The sequence below is a fragment of the Euleptes europaea genome, chromosome 5 (genome assembly GCF_029931775.1).
Source record: "Euleptes europaea isolate rEulEur1 chromosome 5, rEulEur1.hap1, whole genome shotgun sequence".
Classification (NCBI taxonomy): Eukaryota; Metazoa; Chordata; class Lepidosauria; order Squamata; family Sphaerodactylidae; genus Euleptes; species Euleptes europaea.
In genome coordinates, this window is record NC_079316.1 from 85,793,482 (window position 1) to 85,819,853 (window position 26,372).

Consider the following 26,372-nt stretch of genomic DNA (forward strand, 5'->3'; position numbering starts at 1 on the left):
GTGTGTGGGGGGGCATAGTGCAAACCCAGAGCTGAGGCTTTTAATGATGAAGCAGTAAAGCGTGCTAAAGCTCTAGCCACTTTAGCAGGAGACACTGTTTGAAGGTTAGTGGTGGCAGCTCCAGAGAGAAGGAAGGGGGAGCACAGAAAAGTGGGGGAGCTTGGCTGGCAGAGAATCCAAGAATGCTGAGGCGGGTGGGGGAGTTCCCTTTCCCACATGAGCATGAATGAAGCTTGTGAGAGCTGTTATTTCACATGTGTCGTGATTCTCAAAATGAAAGCTTTTTGCTTTTCAATATAAAAACTCTGTTAGGGTACTTTTACATATACATATGGGGTTCTTTTATATATATTCATATATACCTTTTTCTGTGTGCAATAATAAATATTTAATATTTATGTAAGATTCAAAGCATTTTTAATTAATCTAATCTCAGTATTTGCTAAAACAGCCCTGTATACAATATAGGGCAGGATTATCATCCCATGGTTGCAGTGAAGCAGAGACTGAGAGCTAATACAGTAGTTTGCCTAAGGCTAGATCTTCACATCTGAGATAGGATTTCAGTCAGGGACTTTCCAGCACTGCACCAAACCTCAATTTACTGAAATGCATTCATTTCCTTTCCCATTGCAAAATACAACAGTTAAAAAGGTGTGGTGCTTCCAGAACAGTGATGTCTTGAGCAAAGAACAAATTATGCCATGTATTCTGATAGGATGTAAAAGTATCAATTTTACCCTTTAATGCTTTAATCAGTTTGGGATACTTATTCAATATATCAAATTCTGAATAGGCCTCCATTTTGAGGTTTAAAAATCTGCAAAATGGTGCCACATACAAGCACAGGGCCCTTTTCAACAAACCTGGTGGAACCAACCCTCAGACTAGCAGAAAATGAATGGGGGAAAAACTGAACAGGATTTGTGGGGGGGTCTCTGCTGCCATTTTGAGGGTTGCTTAGCAACCTCACAAATATTTTTATAGGCAGCCATAGGTATCATCAGGAGAAACAGAACACGGGTGGTGAGGAAAGCGATAAGAGGAAGAGATGGCAGTGGGTTAGGGTTGCCAACCTCCAGGTAGTAAGAACAGCACTATGGCTCCTTCAATATCTCAATTTACTGTGAAAAATATATATGAAATAAAAATATTTTTACAAAGGTGTCCAAGAATAATATATTCCTGACAATTCCATTAACAAAAACAGATAAGATCGTGAAGGCTGATCAACATAAACCAAATTTTACAGGTTACATCACCTACAATATAATTATACAGGTTATTTCACCAATAACTTTCAAAGGATGAGAACAATGTTTTCCACAGCAATCAACAGTAATTTTTCAAAAGATGAGAACGATGTTCTTCCACAGCAAACAACAAGACGACACCTCTAGATTGGTGACCGTTTCGCTTGAAAATAGCTTCTTCAGTTGTATGTTATAGGGCATATTTGCCTCTGTAAATAATGTATGATACACATTTAATACGAAATATTCCTAATATTAAAAAATTATAACTTTTATTTTTAAAATATTTTTATTAAAATAAATTTAATATTCCACGCCCCCCGCGTGCCTTCAGGGGAGTCCCCCTCCCGGCTGGGAGGCACAGATCTATTTAGAGGAGTCCCCTGAAGGCGCGGGGGGGCTTGGAATAGATCTATTTAAAGGGCCCCCTGCGTGCCTTCAGGGGAGTCCCCTGAAGGCGCGTGGGGGGGCTTGGAATAGATTTGTGCCTCCCGGCTGGGAGGCACAAATCTATTTAAAGGGCCCCCCGCACGCCTTCATGGAAGCCCCGTGAAGGCGTGGGGGGGAACCCCGAATCTGCCGAATTTATTTGCCGAACCCCCAAAGTCGGCGAATTTGGCTCCCCCGTTTCCCGCCTTTTTTGAGTTCAGTTCATCCAGAACCGAAAAACAGCCGAATCGGGGGAAATTCAGCTGTTTTTCGGTTCGGGACGAACCAAATCAACAGCCCTAGCTCCTGCTGTCACTTGGTTTCACAAGAACCAATTGTAGATATATCAAAATACAAATTACTTATTAAGAGTAACTTATTAAGAGTAACTTATTAAGTTTAACCTTTTGGGGAGTGTTAGAGTTTCACCATATCTCCCGTGTCATCTGTGGAAAAACAGAGTATTTAGCTATGTAATGTCTTTTGACATTTCTATACCATTTTTTTTTTGGCCCTCTGAGGCAAGCATGTTCTCAATAAACTCCAATTTGCCCTGCTTATGCACATGAGAATACAACCAGGCATGAAACAAACATTTTTGTCTGAGTCATTAACATCTTCTTGGTAGCACAAGAATCTGTACTTGACCTGAAGTGCTGCAGAAATGTTTACTGAGTTGCATTGACATTCGTAGGACACTCTCAAGTACCTTTGGGACACTTGACCCTCCCACCGTGGGATTTGCAACAGAAACAGAAGAGCAGCTGTTCTATTCCAAACTGACTTAAGAGCAGACGGTTGTCTCCATTACAAAGGGCACTTTAATCAAACTATGGGCAAGCAGGATAATTGGACGGGCATCAGTAATAATTTATTTAGCTCTGTCCTTAATGATCTGCCAGGATGACTTTATACAGTGGCGGGTGAAATAAACCCCTCTCCCACTTAGCTAAATTTTTGCTGTTAAAAACCTTGCTTGACCTGCTATGATTACGACTCTTTAATGACAATCTTAATTAAGGCTGTAAGTGGATTACAAAATTTTTAGCTGATTAATCACTTGCTTTTTAGCCAATGAATTGTGCTTAATCTATTAGACCACCAAACTTCACTGCAAGTTCCTTTCTGACATATTGAAGGATGCATAAGATAATTACAATTTAATAAAGGAAAGCTATAACTTGTAAGACAAGGCATCGTTAATAACTTGTTTTCTACTGATGATGTAGTAGGCCAAACTATGGGCCAGAATCTCCTCCCTGCATCTCCCAGTAATGTTTAATTAAAGGGGAGACATGATGTGAAGTTACTGCAGTACCAGTGCCACCCTAAACCCGCTGACTTCAATGGTGTACATTTATGTGGGGTGGCACTGTAAATGTTTCACTGTCTCACCCTACAAGCACCTGCCACCTGAATTTGGCTCAGTGATATGTGTGTGTGTGTAAAGTGCTGTCAAGTCACAGCCGACTTATGGCGACCCCTTTTGGGGGGGTTTTCAGGGCAAGAGACTAACAGAGGTGGTTTGCCAGTGCATTCCTCTGCACAGCAACCCTGGCATTCCTTGGTGGTCTCCCATCCAAATACTAACCAGGGCTGACCCTGCTTAGCTTCTGAGATCTGATGAGATCAGGCTAGCCTGGGCCATCCAGGTCAGGGCTACAGTGATATACAAGAAGCAAAAAGAACAGCAAAAAAACCCTTTGTGGATTAACTGATCAATTAATATGATGAAAACTTGCAATTTTAAATCAGTATCCAGATTTTCTGGATGGCTCATCTTTCAGAACAAAAGTAGCAAGTACACAGGACTTATGACATATGCATGAATTAGATGAATGTAAATTGGTGGCCAGTGATGAATCATAGGAAGTGTGTGTGGGGGAAATAAACAATTGGGAAATTCCCTCCATAGCAAAATGGTCAACACTGCTAAATTCTGGAGCTAGAGGACTCACTCCCTGTTCATTTCATCCTTAGTTGTAATACAATTGCACTAAAGGCTGAGGTTCAAGATGTGGTGAAGAGGAAATTACTACTAACCTACCCTGAATATTACACTGCAGGATTGTATTTACCTCTTCTTCTCCATGCTATATGGGAGAGTTTGGGGATATGGTAGAAACTGATATGCTTACAACCCTAATTAATAGTCCCCAATCCCAGGATATTATAAACTGCTTTGCAGCTTTAAAGTTGTTGGTGCAGGTGCACCTAAGATCACAGGAAGAACATTTCTTCTAGGACTCTATTAAGATCTGAAGCAGTCAGAGCCTTCAACATCTGTTTCATCCTGGACTGGAGGTTAGGGGGTTGGCATGGGGGATGTGTTCCTCATGTTTCCCATTCCATGACCCTAATTTCCCTTTCCAGGATAATAAAAACTGTTAGAGCATGCCAGTTTCTTCTCCCTTCACTATTTTCCTTTAAAAAAAGAAAAGGGGTACATCCGCACTAAGCAGCTTCCCTCTTAAACAGTGCTAAAACCAGCTTTAAACCATGGCTTTAAATCTCACTTCAACTAGAAACCTTGGATACTGTCAACCATGACTAAGATTGGTATAGATAGAGGAAAGGCAGACAGAATTTGTGCAGGAGGCTATGGAGGGGAAGTACACTAGGGACAGGAAGTATACCATGGTTAAGGAATTAGCAGTACAATCCTAAACAGAGTTACACTCTTTTAATCCCACTGACTTCAATGTACACATATATTTCAAGGGAGGGAGGGAATCTCCCTCTCCTCAGCAGAATTATCTGGCTAGAGTGCCTGCTGTGATAAGAGTAGACTCCTAAACCAGAAAGCAGCCCAAGTACAAAAACCCAGGTTCATATTTGTGTACCCATTTTTTATCCAGCTGCTAGTTTTTTCTGTGTCTGTGAAAAGCAGTGGCTAGAGGGGCCAAAGGAAGGAAGGAAAGAAACACCTTTCTTCCTTCGGCCCTCCCTCTCTCTGCAGCCTATTCCAACTGCCTGGTGGCTCCATGGTGCTATGAGAGGAAAGACCCACTGCTCTGTATGCATGCCTAGAGAAGGATAGAAAAGTGGGGCATTTTGCTGGATAATTAAAGGGTAAAAGGGTAAAGGTAGTCCCCTGTTCAAGCATCGGGTCATTACTGACCCATAGGGTGTCGTCACATCCCAATGTTTACTAGGCAGACTATGTTTAACGGGTGGTTTGCCATTGCCTTCCCCAGTCATCTAAACTTTACTCCCAGCAAGCTGGGTACTCATCTTACCGACCTCAGAAGGATGGAAGGCTGAGTCAACCTTGAGCCGGCTACCTGAAACCGACTTCCGTTGGGATCAAACTCGGGTTGTGAGCAGAGCTTTTGACTGCAGTGCTGCAGCTTAACACTCTGGGCCACAGGGCTCTCTAATTAATGGGTAGAGGGCAGGGATTAAAAACTTGCTTGTAATAATGCAACTGAGTACTGCAGTTTCTTAGTGGGGAAAACACATAGCTCTCGAGTTTTTAAACGGCAGTTTTCTAGTTGAAAAAATGCTAGTCACCGCATCTGATCTCAAGAAGCAACACAGCTTCTTTGATACACCTATTCATTTAAGGAGAACTACCAGTAAGCCTGTTTAAAATATGTGAATAAATAAATATGAACAAAACTGAAACATTATAACACCACAAAGCAACTAAAGGGCAATAAAGAAAGGTGTCTAATTTCACCATAAAGGGATGAAAATTGCAAACTGCTTATCTACCTGAGAAATACTTATCATTTTTGTCGATGTGCTCTTGGCCATGGCAATTGCTATCTGAGGTGATAAAACAGAATTTCAGATATAACCTCCCTGTGAACAACCTATAGCTATAAACAACCTTCTAGACAACGGCTGACAAGAGAAAAAAAGAAGATAATCAAAAGTAATGTTAACCTCAGACGAAGCTTCCACGAGACATCATCTGCCAAATGGCAACACCTTTGTCTTCGGGGACTTATTTTTCAGCCATCTATTTGTATCCATGACCATTTTAGATTGACACTGGAATAGCCTGGAGGCTCCTTCCATTGAAGCAGTGCCGGGGACTGCTAAAGTTGGGTGTCATATGTAACAGAGTGATAATTCAAGATAAGATAACAAAATGTGACAACTACTGTCAGCAGTTGTACACTAAGCAACCATCAAATGTAATACCTGAGGGGTCAAGAGAAATGAGTTGGAAAATAAACAGCTACCTTTATTCTTGTGGCTTCAATATAGGGAAAATATGCAACAAAACCAAGCCTAGCAGTAGAGTGCAGGAGAACACTGTAATCCACTGGAATTAGTCAACAATAACAAAAGACAGGGGAGACCCTATTAGTGGAAAGAGATTAAATCAGGATTTAAAAAAACAAAACTGACTCGCTAACAGTGACATCCTAAGTAGAGTTGAGTCTTCTAAGTCCACTGAAGTAGAACGCCATACCTCTGTTTAGGATTACACTATAAATTATTTAAAGGACTGGCTTCCTCCGTGTAGGCCTGCATATCACTTGAGATCTGCAATGAAACTCTGCTATGTGTGTTTCTCACTGAGAGGAGGATCAGCATGAGGAACAGAACCTTATCTGCTATGGCACCTCAACTCTCTTCCCTGGTCAGTTCGTCTGGCACCAGGCTTGCTGAGTTTTAGCCATCAGAGGACTATGCTTCTCTTTTTCCATGCCTTTTGTTAGTTGTTACTGGATCCATCCATTGCGGTGTAGTGGTTAAGAGCGGTGGACTCTAGTCTGGAGAACCAGGTTCGATTCTCTGCTCCTCCACATGAAGTCTTGCTGGGTGACTATGGGCCAGTCACAGTTCTCTCAGAATTCTCTCAGCCCGCGTGGAGGCAGGCAATGGCAAACCACCTCCAAACATCTCTTGCCTTGAAAACTGTATGGGGCCATATGGGGTCGCCATGGGGTTACGGCGCACACATGCACACACACACACACACACAGTGGATCCATCTTCCCTTTTAGAGTTGGTAGACTTTCTGTCACTCTTTTGATTTTATAATTCCTGTTGGCAACAGTTACAAATAACTATTTGAATCAGCTTGGTTCCTCAGTTTTCAGTGTGGGTGTGTTATCTTGTTCTAATCTTCTGGTTTTTCATCAGAAGGAAGGAGTTCCTCCCGCCAGGTTATGGAAAAAAGTTTTTTAAATTACTGTAAACTGTAACTTGTATGCAAATTTAAGCAGGCCCTCTTTTGGCAGCGCATAGTAGACCAAAAAAAAAAAAAACCCAAACAATCACAACCACAACAATTAGTCTTCCTTTCAGGAAAATAGGTGTTTTTTGAAATGTGGTTTTGTTTATTTTTTCTTACTGTGCTTCTAACTTGTGGACTTTTTTTTGGTAAGGCACCAGAATTAAAAACAAATAATGTGCTAGGTTCTGTGGCAGGTTTTTATATGCCGACTTTTCCTGCCATTTAAGGGAGACTCAAACCGGCTTACAATCGCCTTCTCTTCCCCTCCCCACAACAGACACCCTGTGAGGTGGGTGGGGCTGAGAGAGTGTGACTAGCCCAAAGTCACCCAGCTGGCTTCATGTGTAGGAGTGGGGAAACAAATCCAGTTCACCAGATTAGCCTCCGCCGCTCATGTGGAGGAGTGGGGAATCAAACCTGGTTCCCCAGGTCAGACTCCACCGAAATGGGGCATCACACCCATTTCGCCTTTACCTCTTTATTCACATTAGAACTTCTACATTTTTATTTCAACCATGCTTTGACTTCTTAAACTTTTCCACACCACTCTGCAGTTCTTCCTTGCCCATCAGAAGACTACTGCTGCTCATGAGCGAGTGGGAGCTTTTCTCAAATTAACATCTATATCGTCTAGAGCACACCTTATTATAGGTTTGATGTATGACTCTCCCCTTCGATCATCTCATCATATTAAGACAAGGTGTGGGGGACAGAAGTATTACTGTCTGCACTGCTACAGCAAAAACAGATTTAAAGTGCCAATTTCCCCCATTATTTGAAAGTGAACTTTTGAACCCTCTTCTTCAATGTAATTATTTTGATTTGTGTTTTCTGCCTCATTCTTTTTATTCACTAATTCAACCGTTCAGCAGGGTAATACGTTTGTGGACAACTTCCATAGGAGTGATAGATTTTAAGATTATTTTTCCCATCACTGCCTGTAGATGAATCATAACTGTGCCAATATTTGTCTTCCTATCTTGTCTGGAAGCTGCTTAAAATGTAGGCACATCCATCATAGAAGAAGCTGCTTATATTTGATAAGATGATAAGGAGGACCCACTTCTGTCATACATTTTTGATGGTTCTCATAAGACATGTTAAGAATAGACTGTGGATCCTCCCATGACAAGCTACCGTATTTTTCGCTCCATAGGACGCACCTTTCCATAAGACGCACCTAGTTTTTAGCTAAGTAAATAATACTGTAAAATAATTAAAAGTATGTTTTAGAACTTAACCCCCCTTGCCTTAACATTAAAAACAAACAAACAAACAAAAAACACCTACCACCTGTGGCATTGAAGCATGATAGCTTGTTAGCCACTATGATATTTCAGGGATACTCAAAGAAACAGAAACAATGCCTACCCCCCCCCCCCCAAAAAAAGTAGCAACTGCATGATGAGTAATATTTTCTGATAATGGTAATTATAATAAAAAATGCACTCACTAGCATCAATCTTAGGGATCATTTCTGGCACACTGCCTATAGAAATGAGAAACGTTACAAGGATATGCCCAGAAGCAAAAACTTAAAATGAAATCCATAACATTCAAGTTGTCTCCATTGCAAAATTTATTTTAATTGCCCAGCAATTCATTATTACTTGGATGGCTGGCTAGCCAAGCGTTTTGATGTTCTCATAAGACGGGTTGCTGTGACTCCTAATGTTTTGGTTCAAGGTTATAATGATTTAGAGACAAATAGAAAGAATGGTTTAATTCAAGCAACTGCTTATGATACATGCTATGCCTCATTATTCCTTTCAACTTCCCGCTCTATGCATATTCAACTTGTGCGACATCTTATGATGGTGCAGAGATATCTTTTGGGGCAGAGATATCTTTTGTTGTTATGTTGGTACAATGTCTTTAGAAGGGAGTGTTGGTCCATATTGGGAACTATTCCTTTTTACAATAATAAATATGCAACAGTCCCTAGATTCTATTACCATTCAGTGCAGCATAATATTACCATTCAGTGCAGCATAAAATACAAATATGACTTTGTGAATTACTTCAGATAACAACTACATAAAATAGCTGGAAGGAAACGGGGGAAAAGGAGGTTTTTTTTTTCTTTGATGGAGAAAATAATATCCTAAGAAATGTAAACATGGGTTCTCTCCCTCTTGTCTTTAGTAACAATAGATTAAATCCATCTAATCCAATTAAATCAGAACACTAGCCCCTTATTCTGTTTTCTTAGCTCATTGAGTTTAGTTAATTGGGATAAAGCAAACAGATCTTAATTAATTAAATTACCATAAATTTTACTCAGTTAAGGTGGACAGTTAATATGTGACATGTAATTCATTTAATTTCATGAACATTTAATTATGATGATTGATAAGTTCAAAAAACTATCATGCCTCACCGATGGCATGCCAGGAGATATTCTTTCATGAAGTATTCAAATAGAACATATTATTATATGATTGCAGTAAAGATTCTGAATTTAACCGCAAGTTACACTTTTCTGGTGTTAAGGAATCTTTCAAAAGCTTAATTCTAAAATTTATTCTATGTCCCCAAGGGTAAGTACCGGTATAAGGCATAAGGCAGTACTGCAGAATTTGTGGGACAGTAGTGCCTTTAAATAACAGCAAATTCAATGCTCGAAAACAGAATAAATTAATTTACTTTAGGACAGTATGACATAAACTAGAAAGAGTAACTTTTTTTAAAACCCATAAGCATGATCCAACCCTTCCAAGCGTTGGCTTAGATACAAAGGTAATTGTCTCATACTGTGGAGGATGGTCATCTTAGGGGAAGATGTGAGCTACTTATTTCTAGGGTAATAGAGGCAGTAGGGAAAGAGTTTCAAAATATTGCAGAATCACCAGGAACCCGAAGGCACACCCAGAACACTCTGAGACTCTGAGACTGTTACAGACTTGGATTATTCAGCAACACAGCTTCTACCTCAAACTCTACAGCCAGAATGCCTGAAGGCTGCCAGATTCAAGTCCAGTAGCACCTTACAGAGCAATCCTGAAGAGGGGGTAGTTGGAGGGCGCCTGGGGACAGTGCCCCACGCTGCCTCCTGAGCGGGTTTCAGGGCTGAAAATACAAGTAAAAAAAGTAATTTCTTAAAAATCCTGTGAATCTCCTTCATAGAGTTTCACAGGGCTACACCTGCCTTTTTTCTGGTGCAAATTCATGCTGGCTAAAGGGGGTGTTCCTGGAGTGAAAGGGCTTTGGGAGATGACTAAAGTCATCTTCACCCCTGGGAATGCCCTGGGAATGCCCCCTTTGATGCTGGAGAAACACTTCTAGTGATGCTGTGCCCTCTCCCTTGGCTTGCGCTGCTTCCCAACACCAGCGAATCTACCATTGCGGTGGCATATGTGCAAGTGGTACTTATGCTTCTGCAGGGGTCACACCGCTTTGCACACCCCACCCCCCCAGGACTGCACAGTTAGAGACCAACAAATTATCTGATGAAGAGAGCTCTGGCTCTCAAAAAACTTATACCTCCAAATCTTGTTGGCCTCTAAGGAGCTACTAGACTCGGATCTAGATGTTCTACTGCAGACAAGGAAAGTGGCATCCAGTACAAAGAAAGAGGCATTCATCAGTATTTTTAAAAAGTAAGCAGCATGTAGGAGTTAGTTAAGTAATACTAATAAGTGAGTTAGAGCTGTTGCCATTCTTGTATTAGATCTTAATGGTCTTAAGGCTATTTTCATAACATCACAATTAATGCTGTTAGTGTAACTAGCATGCAATAGGATCAAATAATCGGGTAACAAAATGGCAGAGTAACTCTTAAAAGAGCTAAACCAGAATAAAAAAGAAAAGAAAGATGGCTTCTAAGGGGTAGAATTCCAAATACATATGTTTGAAGTCGTCTTACACAGGAATGAAGCTGAGTCTGGCCATTGGTCTTATTAGTTCAGTATTGTTTACTCTGACTGGCAGCATCTCTAGTGTCTCAGACTGAGGCTTTTCACAGCAATTACTACTCAATGCTTTTCACTGGGGATGCTGGGTATTAAACCTGGCACCTTCTGCATACAAAGCAGATGCTCTACCACTGAGCCAATGCCCTTCTCCATATACAAATAAGACACCAGATGAAAGTAACTTACTTTTAGATGGCACAGGCATATTGGACCGAATCACTTGAAGAGAGTCTGCTTGCACGCGAAGCACATAGTTTTTCACAGCTTCATAGTCCAGAGATTTATTTATGTAGATAATACCTGTCCTGTCATTTATGGCAAATACACCTGGAACATACAACACACCATACATTATTAGCCTTTTGAAAATGTTAAGAATGGATATTATGTATTAAAGTCTATACAAATCTATGTAAAACCAGAAGCATTTAGTGTGACTGCTGTTCCTCCTTCCTTCCTTCCTTCCTTCCTTCCTTCCTTCCTTCCTTCCTTCCTTCCTTCCTTCCTTCCTTCCTTCCTTCCTTCCTTCCTTGGTTCGTTCTTTCTTTCTTTCTTTCTTTCTTTCTTTCTTTCTTTCTTTCTTTCTTTCTTTCTTTCTTTCTTTCTTTCTTTCTTTCTTTCCTTCTTTCTTTCCCCCTGTTCTTAGACCGAGGTCTTGAGCAATAAAACCATATAACTTAAACAAGACCCATCTCTAAAAACACTGCCCTTTGTATCTTCTCCGCAGCCTCCAAAAAATGAGCAACAAAATAAGTACGCTGAGGGTCAGAGAGATCCTCTAAGAGGAACTTAACCTTTTGCTCTAAAGTTGCTCAAGAAGATGTGGACCATTTGTTAAAACATGAGATAATCCATTTTAGCCTCTCCCTTCATCTCCAGCAGCAACCTTTCAAAGTGTGTCATTGAGCAAAGCTCTTAGTTCCAGAAATGGGAATTATGATCACTGAGGGAAATTGAAAACATAAACGAACTTATAATTCCTGCCCCAATATCACCTGAGAAATGTTTTTATACGTTTTCTAAGCTGGGCTTTCATGATAAGGGGGCAAACTTTCCAGCCACTGGCTAATGTGAGCATTTACATATTCTTTTCCTTTTTGAGCCTCATCTTGGAACCTGTATATTCCAAAACAGTGCTGGATATGTAGGCCTTATAGGCATGCTTCCAGTGCAAAACTAGATTGGCTTTAGACCAGCTTTTTGTTATGGCCTCAAAAAATCCTGCGAATTGTACTTCAGCGAGGAAACAGAAAATCCTGTGTAACACAATCCTAGACCCTCTCACATAGCTCCAATGTTCCCTGCGGAAGCGACAAAGAATCCTAAATACCAGGGCAGCGACAACGGCAGATGCTTGTCAGATTCTGCAGCAGAAAACACAATGACACTTAAGAAACCATCATAAAAAGATGGCATAGGTTCAGACTCTTGGAAATACAGGTGTGAAATGTACTTTCTTCCATCAAAAACATTTATCTCCCACTGTCCCCTAAAAAAAAAAAAAAAGCACACTTTACTCATATACGGGAGCATCTGGGACAGGATTACGTACCGTCTTCATTTCCTGAAACAATGGAATAGACAATTGTTTGATTCAAGGCAGCAGCAGTTATAGCAGCCACCTGAGTTCCTTTTGGTGCACCTTCGCTCACAGGAGGGGGCCTGCAAGATTGGAGAAAACACATTGCTCTTTCTTAGAGTCACGTTCTGTATACTCTGCTGATTTACTAAATATATATACAGGAATTTCTTCTTATCTATGTTGCTGAAGGAGAAAGAAAGCTACATGTAATTCCAACACTTGGCTAGCAATTGGAAAAAAAAGAATAAAAAAATTGAGCACCCAATTCAAAGCACCAATAGTCCCATTCAAACCGTTTTGCCCAATTACTGCCAAAATTTGCTGCTTCCTGGTTGGTCTGATCTGATTGTGTGGGAAAGGACCTTTAAAGCCTTTGAAGTCTTACACGGCCTGGGACCTTCGTATCTGCGGGACCGCCTCTCCTGGTATACCCCCCCCCCGAAGATCTTTACGATCATCAGATAACAACTTACTGGTGGTCCCTGGCCCTTAGAGTGTGCGGCTGTCCTTGACGAGAGCCAAGACCTTTTTGGCCCTGGCACCGGCCTGGTGGAATGCTCTGTCTGGTAACATCAGGGCCATGCGGGACCTTAAAGAGTTCCGCAGGGCCTGCAAGACAGAGCTTTTCTGCCAGGCCTACAGTTGAGGACAGCTGTGGGTATCATCATCTGCTGGCCTCCCTATCCCCCCTTGTTCTCTCATTATTGGGGAGGGGGGCTAACCCACACCATCCCTGGCTGCCGAAGAGTCTGGAATGAGCTGATAGTCTCTGTTCATAAAGGATTTTCTTGAACCTTCCCTCCAGTTCTGCAGAGGGTGAGGTATTACTTCTGGCTAGTGTAAACGCCCTCCTGGCCTTATTAGATTCCAAACACATGTAGTCAACACTCAAATATGCATACACATAGCTGAATACAAAGTGCAAAATCAGACCCATGCTCAGCTCTAGCTATAGTACTCCTGTCACTATTCCTCACTTCACTGTGAGCTGCCATTTCCACTGGGATGATCCACAGTACATTCTAATAGTCAGTGACCCCATTGCTATCACTGGGACATAAACAGGACCGAAAACTCTTTCTACCTGGCCCCTAGCACTGGAAAAGAAGGAAACTGCTTCAAAACCTCATGAATACTTATGGAATATGTTTGCATCTCTGTGTCCTTACTAGTACTACAGCTGAAGTTCTAAAAGTGGAATATCACATTAATGATAACAGCTACGCACTAAATGAGAACATAAAGTATTTGTTACTAGCAAAAGGCTTTTTGGAGATTTATAATTGTTTAATTTACTGTCATAGAGTGAGGGTCTGTCTGTATTCAAGCAGCTGGGCAGGAGTGCAATACCAGCTTGGTTGCACGGTTTGACACAAGCCACAACCATGTGCCAGAGTCAAGAGTTAAGGCTGTTATCAAACATTCGGGTACTAAAATAACAATTGATAGAATCAGTTTCACTGAAATCTAAAACATTAAAATGATTACAACACAAAAGTCTTCTAAAAAAACTTTCAGGTTAAATTAGTTCTGCAAAAACATGTTCTCCTCTATACATTGCCTCACTATGTAGATTTATTGATCCACATTTTGTTTAGAATAGTACATGATGCATGCTGAAATGCTTTTTAAGTAGGAAGGTATAAACTGCAGCTTGCGTTTTTTAATGAACTACAGACAAGACTCCTTTCATACCTGCACTTCTTAAAAAAACAAGATCTTTGAAAAATGCAAAAATCTTAGTTTAAAAAACACTTTTCTTTTGATCCTAGCCTGCTTTGGACACTTCCTTTTTGACATTGCTGAAGTCTATGGATTAAGAAATCAATATCAATTAGGAAGCTGCTTTTGCGTTCAATACAGGAGAATTTGAAGGAAGTGGGTAGAGAAGCACCCAAATTCATGTTCTTTCTAACCTTCTAGTAATTGTGCCTTATTGATCACGCTTCCTTGAGTTAACTAATGCAATCGGGTTCAAAGAACAATGCATCAGTCTATTGGAAACATATGGTTGGTCCCTTAAGAAACGTTTTGTCGAAATACACGTTCGTAAATTGGTAAAAGGCATAAAAGGCAGCAGCTAATTGTGCTTTGTCCTATATAAAAAGCTCAGGCACCTTTCCTTTTTCTGAAAGCAAACAGTTCTACTTCTCTTTAGGACAGTTTCTCAAACGAACTTGGTCTTCCCCCGTGAATCCATCTTGGTGTCCATGATAACAGCAGTAATGTGCTCAACAGGTCTGGAGAGTCTAATGCACAGTTGCACGTAGCCTATTAGTGCATATGAGGATCTGTGGAGGAAGATTCTAATGCAATGCTGGAATTAGAACTTTGCAATATCACATTTCTGAACCTCTCCTCAAGTCATACACAGGTAAATCACTAGAAAAAAGCAACTGGACTTGGTGAGATTTTCTTTCCCTCAAATCATCCATTGGTATGTTCCACCGTTCTTTTTCACCAATCTTATATATATACGTTTCTTTTATTGCTTCTGGGGAAAATATATCCAAAGGTTTTCTCTAGCAGAGCTAAAAGTAGTTGGGCGTGGGTCAGATTTTCAGAGGGAAACTGGGACATGGAAGAAGCATTAAATAGCACATCTCTTCTCATGCCAGCCTTCTCCTTTAAACTGCAGCTCCAGTGACTTCATTGTGTATAATTTTTAAATACTGGATTAAGAATAATTAAATATAAATATAATATATAGTTTCCAGGGGTCCCTGTAAAGGGGCACTCAATCCAACTGAGCTGGTGGTGGTGGTGGGGAAATCTCCTTCTTCTTCAAGATTCTATTTTTCCTGTAAACTTCATGCACTGACTGAGGGCCAAACTATGCCATCCTGGGGGCGCCCTGTGGATCCTGATGCCATTTTACGACTGGAATTCCCTCGCTTAAATGATGCCACAGTGGCTTGATCTGGCTTGCAACCATAACTTGGGGGGTAGAGACGCTCCTGTCTCCTCCCTGTGCAATTTTCAAGAGCCCAGATGAGGATCACGCGAAGTGATGGTATCGCTTTACTCTGCTCTGGTCAGACTTCACCTAGAGTATTGCGTTCAGTTTTGGGCACCACAATTTAAGAAGGATGTAGACAAGCTGGAACGTGTCCAGAGGAGGGCAACAAACATGGTGAGGGGTCTGAAGACCAAGTCCTATGAGGAAATGTTGAAGGAGTTGGTATGTTTAGCCTGAAGAGGAGAAGACTGAGAGGTGATATGATAATCATCTTCAAGTACTTGAAGGGCTGTCATATGGAGGATGGTGACGAGTTGTTTTCTGTTGCCCCAGAAGTTCAGACCAGAACCAACAGGTTGAAATTAAATCAAAAGAGTTTCTATCTAGACATTAGGAAGAATTTTCTAATGGTTAGAGCAGTCCCTCGGTGGAACAGGCTTCCTTGGGAGGTGGTAAACTCTTCTTCCCTGGAGGTTTTTAAGCAGCAGCTGTATGGCCATCTGTCAGAAATGCTGATTCTATGACCTTAGGCAGATCATGAGAGGGAGGACATCTTGGTCATCTTCTGGGCATGGAGTAAGGGTCACTAGGGGTGTGGAGGGGAGGTAGTTGTGAATTTCCTGCATTGTTCAGGGGGTTGGACTAGATGACCCTGGTGGTCCCTTCCAACTCTATGATTTTATGATTCTGTTCTATGATTCTTTGCATCTCTGGGTGCCTGTGTGTGCCATTCAATTTCTGGAAAGCACCTGCAACTATAAAACAGCTGCCAAGATGTACGATTTTCAAAAGCCCAACACAAACATTTTAATTTTTTTAAAAAAAATTACAAACCCAATTTAAATTGTTTTACTTCCCATGCAATGTTATTTGCAAAGTATGCTCAGTAGGATTGTGTGTCTTTTGCTATACCTCCCCCTCACACTTTTCATATTGGTTCAGGAAGTTTTGACCTTTTCAGTGATATTTACCTCTAAAGAAGATGACAGGGGAGTTTAGGAATTATTATAATGAACCACTGACATGGCCTATTATCCTTAACAATAAATGTCAAACTTCACTTGAATAGACTTAATGTTATCAGGTGCATGGCACCTGCTTAATCCTAGCAATGATTTCGAAAGAAAGTTAAAAGTTGTATCAATTCTGAATGTATTTTTCAGATTCAAAGAATGGAAATATATATATATTCACTTCATTAAATAATTCTTCAGTGCTGCTTCATAACTGCAATGAGGAATCAAATATGGAACACTGAAGCATAGTGAAAAAGTAGGACATATCCCTAAATAAAATAAAATTGACGGATTAAGTATTACCAAATAAATGTAATATATAATGTAATGGTTTTAAATTATTTTGTTAGGGGACATTTTGCCATTAAGAACTTTATTCAAGAATCCTTTCCTTTCTGTTCATAATGGTAAGAGCTGGATGAGCTTTTGCCTTTTTTGTGAAGGTGAGAAGAAAGGCTTTCTGTAGTAGTTGATGCAGAATCTTGCTATGCCTTATGTCTTTTGTATTAAATTCCCTTTGGGGAGGTGTCCTAAGATTTGACTTTGAAAAAGGAGGAAAAAGCCTCATCTGGAATCCTCTGAGGAAGAATACTCTGATTTGTTGTGCCACTTTTGAGCGTCTCTGAAGAGGAAGAGCTATGAGTTTTCTTTGTGAAAATGAGAGTAAAAGGGATTCTTATTTATCTCTTAGTACATTTTAACCCCATGCTTCCTTCAAGGAGGGCATATTTGGTTCTTTTCACCTCCACTTAATCCTCACAACAGTTCTGTGAGGTAGGCTATGGTGAGAGAGAATGACTGGCCTAAGGTCATCCTGTGAGTTTCATGGTAAGAGAGGATTTGACTCAGGATCCCAGGTTGGGCAGCCCATTCCTGAAGGGGGGAGTAAAAGCGTGGCAGCTGGGAGCGGCACAGCCACACTGGCTCCACAGAGGCTGGCAAATAGGAAAATAAAACAGGAAAATGCCCTCATAGTACAAAGCGAGGTTACACCAAAAAAGGTGGCACAGTAACGCAGCACTAAAAATATTCCCTTTTCTTAGGTCTCTGACAGTGGAGTCCACTTCAGTGGACTTAAAGTCTGTAACTCTGTAGGTTAATAATTTAAGACATGGGTCAGAGATTCATAGTTATGGAGATGCTTAAAAAACATGTTTGTGTCATATTCTCAATAAACTCAAATATAACACAGTTCATCAGTTAATGAACAAAACCACTTTATTAAATCATCCTATTATTCATATTCACCCTGCCTCCATCCATTGAATATTGTGTAAGCTATCGTCTTGTTTAGCTGTACTACATATTATCTCAATATTCCTGATGAGATACCAGACATGCAAGTAAATGAAACTGTCTGAATGGGATAAGCAATAAACAACCATAGGGAACTTTCATACAATGTTCATGGAAACTGGTATAATAACTATATCCATTTTATTTCTTACATTCCATTTTATTTCTTACATTCATGCCAATATCCTACTAAGATACCCAGAAGTCTTTTCCAATAATACTGTACTGCCAGGGGTTGTGGCTTGTAAATGTCTGCCTAATGCAGTTATCTTATTTATGAACTCAGATGAAGACCTGGTGCTCCAATACAAGCAGCAATTAAAAATTTGTGGTATGCCCCCATCCCATGCACCTGAGGAATTCCTTGTTATTGAAAAGAATACAGAACGTGCTTGTTTATGTTGATCTCTGGTATGCAACACAACATTGCAAAAGCTATAGAACAGTAGTGTATTGGTACACAGTGTTTTGAGAAATAAATTTAATAACTTAAGGTTGCTGTGAGTCTTAAGTACACATCTAAAGAGACGGTTGCCCACTGCATTTCTACATGATTTATGGCCCTGCCTTTTCTTCCATCCAATCAGTCTCTACTGGGCTAGGTAATTCTGCTGAATCTCTGCCAATGTGATGTTGAATTGGGACCAGGGGGTTCTTGAAATCCAGCTTGGGCCATGAAGCTCACTGGATAACTGAGGGTCAATAATCTCTACCAACCATACCCACTTCACTGGGTTGTTGTAAGGAGAAAGTGGAACAACCCAGTCCAGCTGTCCAGCTTGGTGGTCCTCAGAACAAATGTAGGATATAAATACCTTCCAATTTGAGCCAGGGGAAATTAACACGTCTGGTTGGATCATTCAAGTTCCCAGTGCACAGACATTGATCTGTTCTCAGAGGATGTGTTCCCAAACTGCCACTCCCTTTCCAACTAGAGCCAGGGGAAATTTGCCAATCACTAAGAAGTACCAGGACAAGAAAAACACAAAACTGAACAGTAGTAGATTGGATGGCTGCAAAAGGCTTCAAAGAAGGAGTGAATATTATGTGATAGGCTTCCTTTATGGCGGACAGTATTTTAGCGACACAGAAAAGAACAATTTTGTCCAGAGAAAAATGAACTGGATGAATATTCAGCTACCTCTTCCCCCACAAAAAATGTACATCAGATATTGGGGGAGGGGGAGAAACTGGTTTACAATGTTTAAAGAAAATATCACACCATGTTTGGTGGCTCTGATTCACACTCTGATGTGTCATTCACTCTCAAAGATGGGCCTCCCTATCTCCCCCACTTTCAGTTCTTCTATTCTTCTATTAAATATGTGGGGGCACCGACTGCTCTATCGGGTCTTTCAGCAGCGATCATAGTTAAACAGATGCCATCTGGTCATATTAATTAATAATTACTATGTGGTTTTAATTGGTTTTAATCACAGACATATTAGGGTTTTATTGTTATTGTTCTGCTGTTACCTGCCTGAGCCCAGCTTGGCTGGGAATGAGGGCGAGCTAAAAGTCTAAATAATAAACAAACAAATAAAACTTCTTACTACTTTTCTATGCAGTTCCAACCTATCAGGGATCCTGCAGTGATGTCACCACTCTAACCACTCTTGCAGCTTACCCAGATAGTGTTTTTTTGCAGACCATATCACCACCAAACAATGGAAATACTCTAGCTACAGGTGTAAATAATACTCCATCAAATTAATGATAACTCAGCAACGCAATTCCTAAGACCCTTTCATATATATAAAATTTCATGACCATAGAATGAAGAATGATGTGACCTACTCTGCCACAGCAGTTAAATAAAACTATCCAGCACAATATATTGCATAGTTATTATTCATTTGATTCCCAGGTTCAGGAAATTGTCATCGGGTATAATATTTAATTGCCCTGACCTGGATGGCCCAGGCTAGCCTGATCTCGTCAGATCTCAGAAGATAAGCAGGGTCAGCCCTGATTAGTATTTGGATGGGAGACCACCAAGAAATGCCAGGGTTGCTGTGCAGAGGAAAGCACTGGCAAACCACTTCTGTTAGTCTCTTGCCATGAAAACCCCAAAAAGGTGTTGCCATAAGTCGGCTGCAACTTGACGGCACTTTACACACACACACACACACACACACACACACAATATTTAATTATACAAACCTGACAAGAAAATCACCATTAATCTCTGGTTCTTAACTATGCTTCATGAACACTGGCATTAGTTGTACATTATATTGTTCATAGCTCACATCAGGCAAGAGTTCAAAGAGCAGATGTTTCTTGTTGTTCAAAAGCAATGCTACTGATAGAAATGTAACACATGTTGTACCTGTATTCGTCTTGGGTAAACCGTGGAATTACTGAGGGCTGCAATACAGAAATTTCTACAGTGGTGGTGTTGAACTTCACAGGGTCACCATCATCGTAGGCAATGACTACAAGCTATGAACAATAAACACAGGGAACAAATGAATATGCTCTTTGTAGCAACTGCAACTTATACACTACATGTGACAGTTATCGAATCATCTTAATGATCTTATTTAAAGCCCAATATAACAATGAAATAAAACACGGGCACTAACTCTAACAAACGCAAACATTACTAAAAATCTTTATTCAAAAAGCAGTCCTAAATACAAAACTCAATCCTATAAGTATTCCCAAGTACAGCAACAGATCAGTGTTGATTATGTAAAACATTCTGTGGAAAGATCCTCAATTAGGTATGTGTGGAAGTCTCTGAGAAGTTTTATTAGTCTAATTGCTTCTTTTTCTTCTTCCCTTCAAAATATCATGGATATTTCTCATGAATGTGAATCTGTAGACAGCTTCTATTCCAATACATCACTAAGGACCAAAGCACACGTGACATGAGGAATCGGTGATTGGAATGTTTTAAGTCCTAGGAGGGGAAAAAGTCATGTATCTGTATAATACATGTCTTCTTTCCTTCCCTAGGAAAATGAGGGTAGGGTGGACATTTCTGACTGGAGAAATGGTGCAAGGGTTAAATCCCCCTTCCCCAGGTTACTGTCACAATTTATATTTGCCCTTTCCCTGGGACTGCTGTTTGCAGCTGAAATATACACAGAGAATTTATCTATCTAGTACACCCTCCAAGGAGTTGGGTCCTCCCCCTGGATCTCCAGAATCATATGTGCTTTGACCATAAGTAGGTCCTTACCTTTTTATTCAAGGCACAGTAAAATGGATACTGTGACTTTCCAATGGAGAAATCACATTCATTTGAATGGAGGCAGTACATTTGCAAGTGGCTCTCCACTGAAATGAACAGAACAATTCTATGACTGGAGGACAGTAAAGGAAAGAAATCCCAATATCGGAGAGTTCGTCTAGTGCAAAATTTGTTGAAGATGTTTACATTTTTCTAGGAATGTTGTTCTATTCAGATTGTTCTGAGGACAATTCTTTGAATTGAACAAGGCACAAAGTATCAAGATATGTATAATTGTTCTGATATAACTATCTTAGATTTTAATTTACAATATTTTAATGCAGATACAAATAACTTAGTGGATTAATATTAATATCAATGCACAGTAATTCTACCTCCTGTAGATATTATCTTAATATCGACTGAATTACTGGAAGAAACATAAATCTGCAATTTTTAATGATCCCAGAATAATACTTCATTTTATGGATTATTCATGACAACACTGTTTCCCTAGCAGGGACATCATAACTCTTCAGAGCTAGAGGGCCATGTTTCTTCTCACTATTAAAAGAAAAGGGCCTTCTTTTATTTCAGTTTCAAGCCGATTTATAAACAAACTAAAAAAATGACTTAAGGTTATGCAAACAGATGGTGTTTTCCAACAAAAAATACGACAGGTTTAAAAAAGGTTTAAAGTAATCAGAATTGTCAAAAGATGCATTTTTGGTTTGATGAAATCCACACACACCCCAACTACAATTAGGAAAAAGTGGGATTAAAAAGGAACTGTTATAACCTAACAAAGAAGACAGGAAACATTAATCACCATAACTTGAATGTGTTCAATAAAAAATAAGACAATGGAGGAGTGTAAATAATAATAATTAATTGATACTAAAGGGGACAGGTGCATGTGTGGGGGAGAAAGAGCAGTTTTGAATTTAAGATACACAGATCTGTGAGTTGGTTGAAGGTGGAACACCTTAGGATCTGGATCTCTCTCTTGTTCTCCGGGGTTCTGATGGGAGATAGATTTGCTGCCTTGTAGGAATGTTTCTTTGCTTCGACCTATGCTCTACACTTATATTTGTAAAGAAGGCAAACATTCACAAAGGAACCACAAGTCTCCAGTGCTCTTCCACTCAAAGGAAATCAATCCTGGAAGCACTATCCCTGGAACTTTGCTCAGGGAAGCAGAGAGCTTATATAAAAAGCGCCAACACACCAGCAAGTGATACCAACTGATATTTACATGAGCTTACACAGAGAAAACTGTTTCATCATCGTGTCAATGTGATAGCAGTATTTTGCATTTGGCTAAAATATATAAAACTAAATGCCTATCCCATTACCTTAAATAACATGCTGGGCTCTTCGTTAAGGTTCACACGAGTTACTACACGCCCAGAATCTTCTTCAACATCAAAGATACTTGCACTGTAAGGAAACTGGACAACATCGACTTTATACCTCACTAGACTTGCTGGCGTCCCCTGCAAGAAAAACACATATTTCTATGGCATATGATATGGACTGGGGAAAAAAGGCTAAAGTATTTGAATACCCCTCAACAATTATTGTGTTTACTTATTGGCTTGGAGCCCATGGTAAATCTCTGCTGACAGACTGGAAACTCCCAGAAACAGCAAGAGAGGTTAGTCAGAGGTCTACAGCAAGAAGGAAGAATGATAAAAACTGCCTCCCCTTCTAACTCTTCTTCTAACAGTTCTGTGGTATTCAACCCTTTAAAACAAAGTTTTGCTACATTTTCAGCACATTCCTCTCTTCTAAGGACAAACCTTGTGTAAATATTCATAATCATCTGATTATATGTCAACCATCCAATTTTCTTTGTCATCTTAATCTCATCCCATGATTTTATTTGTCCATGATCATTTATCATTTCTTGGTAAATCAATTGATCTGTGTCTTTTTTTTTTCTCCCTTACTTAAATATGCATCAGTAGGAGACATTATTAATGGAGGTGAAGGACTCAGTCTAATTTTATTTCTTGCCCAGATTTTCATTAGTCCATTTTGATAATATGTTTCTCTTGAAAAATCTCTGAATTATTAGCCTTCTACAAGTAATAATGAAATCCGTTAGTCCACATTCCTTTTTCAATCATCAGGCTTTTTTGTTCAGGAGTTTTAATCCAATCTGCTATCCATGCCAGTCCCGTGGCTTGTTGATACAATTTGATATTTGGCAGAGCTAATCCACCTCTTTTTTTCTCATCTTGCATTATTTTAAAATTAATCCTTGGTTTTTTCCCAGCCCAAACAAATTTGTTGATTTGTCTTTGCCACTCCATCAATATCTTAGGATCGATTTGGATTGGAAGCATCTGAAAAAGAAAAGTCAGTCTTGGTAGCAAATTCATCTTAACTGCTGCTATTTGTCCCATCCAAGACAGGATTAATTTTGTCCATTTGTCCAGATCTTTCTGTATCACCGACCAAATCTTTTGATAGTTGTCTTTAAGCAATGTTTGATTTTTTTCCCGTAAGGTAAATCCCCAGATATCGAATAGGTTCTTCTGTCACCATACACCCCGCCAGTTGTTTAATATTTTGTTTTTCATAATTATCAACATTCTCTAAAATAATTTTCATTTTATTTTTATTTATTTTATATCCTGATAATCGTCCATAATGTTCTATTTCTTCCATAAGATGCTCTATAGATTCTACTGGGTTCTCCAAGGTTAGTACCACATCATCTGCATAACATTTCAATTTGTATTCTTCTCCTGATACTTTCAGTCCACCAATTTGTTTATCTTGTCTTATTCTAGTTGCCAGAACTTCCAGTGCTAGATCAAATAGAAATGGAGATAGTGGACAACCTTGTCTGGTTCCTTTGTTGATTTCAATTTTTTCAGATAGTTTCCCGTTAATAACGAACCTTACCGATTGCTTCTGATATATGCTCTGAATCCATTTAAAATATTTATTACCGCAGTTCAAATGTTTAATTGTATTTAATAAAAAGTGCCAATTGATGTTATCGAAAGCTTTTTCCGCATCCAAAAAGATGAAGGCTGCTTTGATTTTCTTCTGTTTTACATGCTCAATTGCATTAAGTACAAAGCGTACATTGTCTCGCATAAGTCTTTTCAGAATGAATCCAGTTTGATCAGGATGTATTTGTCCAATTTTCTTTTTTAGTCTATCAGCCAAAATAGAAACAAAAATTTTATAATCCACATTCAACAAAGAAATTGGTCTATATGATGCTGGGATTTGAGGATCGTTTCCTTCTTTGTGAATTAAAGTAATATGCGCCTCTTGTCAGGTTTCTGGACATCTACCGTTTCCTGGAATCTATTTTTTAGTTTTTGTAAATGTAAGGCAATTTCTTCCTCAAAGCATCTATAATATTTTGCAGTTAGTCCATCCGGTCCTGGAGCTCTGTCTGTTTTTTGTTTAGCAATTGCCATAGTTATCTCTTGCATGGTAACATTCTGATCCCACCACTGATCATCTTTTTCAAATGCATTTACTTTCGAATCATTGATGAATCTTTTTATTTCTTCTTGTTGGCAAAGTTGGTTTTCCTGCATCTTATATAAAGTTCCAAAATATTTTACAAATTGATCGATTATATCTTTCTCCTTATAACTGACGTCCTGCATTGTCTTGACTCCGGTTATTGTCTTCTTTTCAATTTGCTTTCTTAAAAATAGGCTAGGTATTTTCCAGGTTTGTTTGCATGTTCAAAGAATTTCTGTTTTGTGAATAAAATTTTCTTTTGCATTTCTTCTGAATCAATTAAGTCTATTTCTGCTTTTTTCCTTTTAATCTCGTTCAATATGATCTTTTTTCTTGTTTCAACATGTTGCTGTTCCAATTTCTGAAGTTCTTCTATAAGTTGTCTCCGCATTCTTTTTTGTTTTTTAATCTTAGAATTGATGGCAATCAATCTTCCTCTCATAAACGCTTTGCTTGCATCCCATACAGTCGCGAGGGAAATCTCTGGTGATATATTGAGCTCAAAAAATTCTTTCAATTCTTTTTTACACTGAATCACAACTTCTTCATTCAATAATAGATTATTATCCAATCTCCAACTTCTAGCTCCTGGTATACCGAACTTCCATGTCAATTCAATTGGGTTATGATCAGATAGTAACTTGGGTAGCACCTCTACTGTTTCTAAATTGTTTAGTAATGTATTTGAAAGCCAACACATGTCAATTCTGGAATATGTGTCATGCCTTGAGGAATAATGGGTATAACCAGTTTTCGCATTATTTTTAACTCTCCATGCATCTTGGATCTGGAATAAGCCCACATATTCTTTTACCAGTTTTGGAAGGCGACCTCCTTTGTGATTCTTGGATCTGTCTATTTTAGGTTCTAATACTCCATTCATATCACCAATCAACAACAGTTCTCCTTCCTGTTCTTCTGACAATATTTGAAATTTTTTCAAAGAATTGTTGTCTGCCATTGCTCGGAGCATAGATACAAAACAAAGTCCAAATTTTTCCCTCTGTCGGTCTTAATTTAATCAAGAGGTATCTTCCTTCAGGGTCCTTAATTTCAGATGTTATTTGAAGCTGTGTATTCCTTACATAAATCGCCACTCCTTTCTTTTTTTCTTTTGCAGATGCGATCACCACTTGGCCCAGTTTTTTATTACTCAATAAATGTTCATGAGCTTGTTTGATATGTCTCTTGTAAACAAATTATATCCACTTTTTGTTTAAACTAATGGTGAAAAAGTTTTTTTCCTTTTAGATGGTGAATTTAATCCATTAATATTCAAGGAGATTATTTGTAATTTATCCATATTGAATGACTCTAACACGCCGCCGCTTCACTGAGTTTGGATTACTCTCCTTTTTCTGTCTTGTCCTTCTGTTGATGTTCTTTGTCATTTTTCCTCTTTGGACTTGTCTTTGAAGAGTCTTTCTTCCTGCCAGGGGATCTTTCTCTGCTGTCTCGATCTTCTGTTTGCAATTCTCTTAAAAGTCTGTCTGCTTGTTGTTGGTTTGTAATCCTTTTCCTTCCCGTCGGTAATGTTATATCCAGTCCTGCAGGAACAATCCAACGATATCTTATGCCTTTACTTAAGAGTACTTGTCGTAATTGATTGAATTCCTTTCTTTTTTCCACAACTGAACTTGGTAAATCTTGGAAAATCTGGATTGTCCTACCTTTATATTCAAGTGGTTTGTCTCTTTGTAATCTTAATATCCCGTCTTTTGTTGTTTTTTGTGTGAATTTTACCAAAATGTCTCTTAGTACTTTGTTTTTTGTGGCGTATCTGGAATTGATTCTGTAGATATTGAAGATTAAAGGGAACTCGTCTTCTAACTGAAGATATTCTTGAATCAATGATGTGAAGTCTTCCAACAAAGTGTCTCTCCCGAAGTCTTCCTCCAGTCCACGAAAACGTAGATTGGCTTCTCTGTTTTGGATCTCTAGAACCTCAATTCTGGTTTCTGCAGTCGATATTCGCTTTTCATGTTCTTGGACCTCATCAACAATCTGGGAGGTGGATGCTTTAAGCTCTTTGATATCTTTAGCGTTC

The 26,372-nt window shown here is 39.3% G+C and overlaps 1 protein-coding gene across 1 annotated transcript in view; it reads right to left on the reverse strand.

Moving 5' to 3' along the window:
- Positions 1-26,372, reverse strand: part of PCDH15 (protocadherin related 15) — a 558,859-nt gene that overhangs the window by 87,995 nt on the left and 444,492 nt on the right. The window contains exons 23-26 of the mRNA XM_056849418.1: positions 22,183-22,323; positions 19,979-20,091; positions 12,346-12,455; positions 10,980-11,120 (exon numbers count right to left, since the gene is read on the reverse strand). Coding sequence (XP_056705396.1) covers positions 10,980-11,120; positions 12,346-12,455; positions 19,979-20,091; positions 22,183-22,323 — 505 coding nt within the window. The remainder of the gene's footprint in view (positions 1-10,979; positions 11,121-12,345; positions 12,456-19,978; positions 20,092-22,182; positions 22,324-26,372) is intronic.